The following is a 2,500-nucleotide window of genomic DNA, read 5'->3' on the forward strand; positions in this document are numbered from 1 at the left end:
TCGTTTTTTGTCCTTTCCTCTTTAGTCTTCCTGACGTTTGTCAACTGCTACAGCGTGAAGGCGGCCACCAGAGTGCAGGACTTCTTTGCTGCCGCCAAGCTTCTGGCCCTTGCACTCATCATCATCATCGGCTTCGTCAAGATCGGCCTAGGTATGGACTAAACTTCTCTAACACCTAAGACTGAAACCTACCTCAGCATCAAGAGCTTCCAAGTGGCTCCTGAAAGCTTCGGCCCACCTTCATGTGGGATCAAAAGCTACAAGTGAGTCTCAAAAATGAGATTTCTCTTGAGAATGAGATCCATTTGGCTCCATCTGTCCTTCAGACGTAGTCCACTGGGTCGCAGTCTGGACTTTGTGGCTTGTTGCTCCAACATCATCAGCTACAAACGGCGCCAATCTGACATAAGTTCTTGAAAAAGTCAAAATCCAGAGCTACATTGTTGGAGATTTGTTCATCAATTGGATCCCACTCAAAAATGTGTGTGTGTGTGTGTGTGTGTGTGTGTGTGTGTGTGCATATAATCTTGCTTTCTTCATCATCTTCCTCCTCCCTGTGTGTGTTTTATGGCGGTTTGCTAACAGCGCGTGCTTTTGTGTTTAGGGACGTAGGTGTGTGTCCTTGCTCCTTTCAGCTGGAGGCTAAAGCCGGGCGTACACTGTGCGACTTTTTTCACTTTTTAGCCGATTTTCCACTCGTGCGAGAATCCACGAGATCGGGGCGAGTTTTGCGCTGAGCGTGGTGTACAGGGGGTTACGAGAGGCGATTAACACCACGTGACCAGCTACCGATCAGCAATCGTGAGCTCGCACAAACTTCTGGCGTGTTTGATATTTTGCTCGTCCCTCATGAGGGTATCGCACTGTTGAAGCAGCACTGCGAGCGGCTGCGACCCAAAAAGTATCAGAACCGCTCACGGCGCATGCGCAATCCTGCATCAACACCGCTCGCCCGTTATTTCCCTAATAACACACGTTGTTCGTTTTTCTTTCTAAATGTTTTTTTTACACACAATGACGAGGATTGTCAAGAAAGCGTGTTTGTCGTGTTCATGTCAAATTAAACTGATCACAAAACACAGATTTACTTTCTTTATTTCGTTTTCCTCATCCAACCCCCATAAATCCCTGTGTGTCCTCCTGCAGCACTCCCGAAGGACGACAGGCAAAACAAGACAAAAAACTCTGACGTGTTGTGTAAAAACTGCTATTTTTAGCATATTTTTAGGTCCGACGTGTTGCTACCCAGGGGCGGATTTAGGACTAAAGAAGATCCGGGGCTTAACACACGCGCGCTCGCACACACACACACACGTGACAAGCACTAGTCAACATCATATATATTTGTCTTGTACCTAGGGATGGGTACCTTTGACATTTGAATCGATCTGGTACTAATTCCCGGTACCTAGGAATCGATACCGGTACTTAACGGTACCAATTTTCGATAATTTTGAGTGTTCATTATTTTAATTCTCTTTTATAATTAAATATATATTTTTCTCAATATATAACAATATTAGATAAATATCACGATAAATAACATTCAACTGTTTGTATTTTAACATCGTCCTTGTAGTTTTATAAGCTGATAATGAAACTGAAGCAAACATCTTTACTGTGAACTAAATTTACTGTGTATCTTCATTCCTTTTGCCGTCCTTTTTCATTGATTTTTCCTACTGGGAAGTTAGAATTTCTGAGGAGAAAGCGAACGCACCATTAGCTGATAACAATGGTGGCAATGGAAGCTAACATATCAAGCTAACGTTATCTTAAACAGTTTATTTAGCTGCTGGAGCAGATTAAAACGATGATGCCTCACACTTAGATCGTTGTCGCTGGTTTCATCTTCACCTAATCACACGTCGCATTTAGTAAAGTGAAGCCAAACTTTAGAGCGCGTTCATGTTCTTCTAGTCGGGAATTCGGAGTTCCGAGGAGAAAGCGAACGCACCATTAGCGAAACGGAAGCTAACAAATCAAGCTAACGTTATCTTAAACATTTTATTTACCTACCGGAGCAGATTAAGATGAGGATGTCTCACTTAGATCGTTGTCGCTGGTTTCATCATCACCCAGTTACACATCACATTTAGTGAAGTGGACCCAAGCTTTAGCGTGCGTTCTTTCTACCATGCTGCTCTGTTTACAACTGGCTCGCAGCGAGCGACGACATAACGCTCTTGCGCATGCGCAGCTGTCTAGGCAAGTTCTCGTTATGAAGGACGGGTACCGAAACGAGGCACCGTTTGAAATGACGTGAATCGGTGCTCAGTCGGTACTATGGAATTCGGTCGGTACCTTAAAAAGTACCGAATTCGGTACCCATCCCTACTTGTACCACATAATTTTTAACCTGAAGATACATATTCAGCATATTCAGGGCAGAGTATTGTTCCTGTTAGTGTTTAGTGTGAGATGATAGTAAATATTCCCTTTCTTTCTCCAACAACTTTACCTGACAGTCAGCTAACTTTAGGCAAACCAGCAGTACAAC

At 43.6% G+C, this 2,500-nt stretch overlaps 1 protein-coding gene across 1 annotated transcript in view; it reads left to right on the plus strand.

The window, feature by feature from the left end:
* The window catches only part of slc7a5 (solute carrier family 7 member 5), a 21,088-nt gene that overhangs the window by 4,975 nt on the left and 13,613 nt on the right, over nt 1–2,500 (plus strand). The window contains exon 2 of the mRNA XM_015965195.3: nt 26–151. Within this exon, the coding sequence (XP_015820681.3) occupies nt 26–151 (126 nt within the window). The remainder of the gene's footprint in view (nt 1–25; nt 152–2,500) is intronic.

Source organism: Nothobranchius furzeri, chromosome 4 (genome assembly GCF_043380555.1).
Source record: "Nothobranchius furzeri strain GRZ-AD chromosome 4, NfurGRZ-RIMD1, whole genome shotgun sequence".
NCBI lineage: Eukaryota > Metazoa > Chordata > Actinopteri > Cyprinodontiformes > Nothobranchiidae > Nothobranchius > Nothobranchius furzeri.